Source organism: Glycine soja, chromosome 12 (assembly GCF_004193775.1).
Source record: "Glycine soja cultivar W05 chromosome 12, ASM419377v2, whole genome shotgun sequence".
NCBI classification, from domain to species: domain Eukaryota; kingdom Viridiplantae; phylum Streptophyta; class Magnoliopsida; order Fabales; family Fabaceae; genus Glycine; species Glycine soja.
Window position 1 is genome coordinate 42,634,974 of NC_041013.1, and position 3,198 is coordinate 42,638,171.

General features: G+C 37.9%; 1 protein-coding gene across 1 annotated transcript; it reads left to right on the top strand.

Annotated features, from left to right (window-relative positions):
* The first annotated feature begins 412 nt into the window (after positions 1-412).
* Positions 413-3,198, top strand: LOC114379963 (CBS domain-containing protein CBSX5-like). The gene is made up of 2 exons (XM_028338821.1): positions 413-842; positions 2,047-3,198. Exons 1-2 carry the CDS (start codon positions 526-528, stop codon positions 2,900-2,902), a joined length of 1,173 nt encoding a protein of 390 aa, XP_028194622.1. The 5' UTR covers positions 413-525; the 3' UTR covers positions 2,903-3,198.

Below are 3,198 nucleotides of genomic sequence, written 5' to 3' on the forward strand. Positions count from 1 at the left end.
TAATATTAATTATTTTTTTAATTAATAATCCCTAATAAATATCACTTTAATTTTTGAATCTAGTATTGATATTACTTCCTTTGATTTGTTTAATAAGATTAATTTTATAAAATTATTTTTTTAATTTATTTATTAATATTTTGTATAAAATAACCTAACGACATTTTTTATTAAACAAAGAAACTAATAAATAATAATAAAAAGCAAGTATTACTTGAAAATATATTAAACACGCTTTCAGTCCAATGTGTAAAAAGTACTACATTAATTATTTTCTTTTATTTTATTATTTTATTTTCTAAAAGGAAAAACCCAAAGAGCCCCCACTTGTACCTTAGTTCCGTACCCATCTGTCTGTTACACACAGTTCACACTTCTTAATCAAACAACCTTATTTTCCTTTATAAATACCCACTCTCTTCTCCATCATTTTTTCTCCAACACAAACACCACGGCCGCCGCCGCCACCGAGATTATCACAACGCGCCGCCGCAGCATTCACCTCCCCGGAGATCCACCCTTTGCATGGCAGTGAGCTTTCTGGCGCGCGATGTATCGGACCTCTGCCTTGGGAAGCCACCGCTGAGGTCGCTCTCCGCTGCCGCCACCGTCGCCGACGCCTTAGACGCGCTCAAGAGCTCCGACGGCGAGACCCACGTCAGCGTGTGGAGCTTCGAGAATGAAGTGGGTCGATGCGTAGGGAAACTGTGCATGGTCGATGTTATTTGCTACCTTTGCAGAGAGGACAATCTCTTGTCTCCTTCTAAATCTCTCAAAGAACCACTTTCCTCAATTCTCCCTAAGGATCATAATCTCGTTGTGCATCTTCAACCTTCTTCTAGGTGCTCCCACCTTCTTCCTTTTCTTACTCAACATTTACCATAATCTCTCTGGAAACGGAGATTTTTTTTTTTATGCCCAAATGTTAGTTTTGTTAGTCGAAAGAACCCGTGACTTTTTCTTCTCTCTTAATCATCCAACATATCTCCTGAAATCGAGATTTTATTACTCCTTCCGTAAATTTTATATTTTTAAGCTTTTACATGTCGACATTAATGTGTCATTCGTCCAATTGAAACTAAATTTGAATGCATTGAATGGAGAGATTTCATTAAGAGTGGTCTGTTAGATTTTTCATAACAGTGATTAATTATCGGTCAAGTCATAATCGACCAAATTAGTGACTATTTTATCCAAATAACATGATGATCCAATAAAAAAAAAATTGTGGTCGCAGCTTTGTTGTGTTCAATTACTTGATATTGCGGGAAATTGTTGGAAAAAATGTGCCTGATGCCTCCATAATTATGATTCTGGATAGCCCAAAAATCTTGATGTAATGGTCAAAATTGTGGTTGGACACTAGTTTTTAAAATTCATTTTTTTATTTAATGAAATTGAGGTTGAAACTTTAAAATAATAAATGATTGTGATATTTGATCATGTGGGTATTTTTACTGTTTTTCTTTTTCTTCATCAAAATTAGAGTTTCATCTTCGTGATCAGCGCTGATTTAAAATATTTTTTTTTTATTTGTGAGCCATCACGATGAAGTTTTTTTTATTTTAATTGAGACGCACGGAGATTACTTAATAACATGGATGTAAGTTTTGTAATGAAAGGAAAAAGGCATATTATATTTGAGGAAGTAAAATGTAAGGTTGATTCCTAAGGCGTGTTGGTTTAAGTCAGAGTCAGAGTGAATGAATGGGTTTTGGATCATGTGGTCTTAATTTGATTCCGACACTTATGTGTGTTTAAAAATATCTAGATTTAGATTCTGAACATATCTCGAGAGATTAGTTGAAGTGAGAAGAAAAGAAACCTTGGAAAAACCAAAACAGAGAAAAAATAAGGCAAGGTTGAGTGATTCTCTTTTGCTTTAAATTTTAATACTGTTTTAATTTTTTTATTTGTTGATTCTGTTTTTGTTTTTGGGTGGTGCTAAATTTTGTTTCTTTTTGGTGTTTTAGACTTCTAGTGTGTAGTGCAGATGAAGAATTAGGTGATTAACCCTTCTTGCTCTTTGTTATTTTGATGTTTCAGCTTGTTGGAAGCTATTGATCTTATCCTACAAGGTGCACAGAATTTTGTGGTGCCAATATTGCCAACAAAGAGGAGTGGAGTTTCAAGAAGGAAACAGCAGCATCAGAAGGCATCATCAACAATCAACAGCCATAGTAGTTGTGAATTCTGTTGGTTGACTCAAGAGGATGTGATTAGGTTCCTTCTTGGTTCCATTGGGGTCTTCACTCCACTTCCTGCTTTGTCTATTGACTCTCTTGGCATCATTAGCTCTGATGTGCTTGCCATTGACTACTACTCCCCTGCATCTTCTACAGTTGGAGCCATCTCAAAGTCCCTTGCCCAGCAAACTTCTGTTGCCATTGTGGACAGTGATGGCACTTTCATTGGAGAGATATCACCCTTCACTCTCGCTTGTTGCGACGAGACGGTCGCGGCCGCCATGGCCACCTTGTCTGCGGGGGACCTAATGGCCTACATTGATTGTGGAGGCCCTCCTGAGGATCTTGTGAGAGTGGTCAAGGCAAGGTTGAAGGAGAAGAATTTGGAGAAGATGTTGCAGGAGTTCACAATTTTGTCATCTTGCGAGAGTTCACAATTGGCATCCTCCTCGTCTTCCTCCGATGAGGAGTCAACAACAAGGACACCAGCTAGGTCTGGAAGGTTGGCAAGGTCATCTAGCTACTCGGCTAGGATGGTGAGGAAGGCCGAGGCTATAGTGTGTCATCCAAAGAGCTCCCTTGTTGCTGTGATGATCCAGGCCATTGCACATAGAGTGAACTACTTGTGGGTTATTGAGGATGATTGTAGCTTAGTTGGCATTGTCACTTTTTCTAATATGTTGAAGGTGTTCAGAGAACATTTAGAAACTATGTAGATTATTAGGTGATGAGGTTTTGGCTTTGGATGCTTCTGGTGAGAAGCATGAACACCAAGGTGTATGAGCATGGTCCTTCTTTTGTAAGTATTGCAATGTGGCCCGGGAGGTTTTGGTTTTTGTTGTGCTTTATTTCTGTGTGCTTCCCTTCTAATAAAAAAACTCCCTTCAACGCAATTCTTTGTAGAGGACCAATTTTTTCCTGCCTCAGTTTGTTTGAAAGAACTTAAAATGTTCCCATGTCCAATGAGACTATTTTTACTGCAACGAGATTTGTGCAACCATTTTTGGCTTCA

Excerpts from the sequence above, each read along its gene's own strand:
- LOC114379963 (XM_028338821.1), top strand. The coding sequence starts at position 526 with ATGGCAGTGAGCTTTCTGGCGCGCGATGTATCGGACCTCTGCCTTGGG. Across the intron at positions 843-2,046 it reads CATCTTCAACCTTCTTCTAG|CTTGTTGGAAGCTATTGATC; the intron begins GTGCTCCCACCT and ends TTGATGTTTCAG.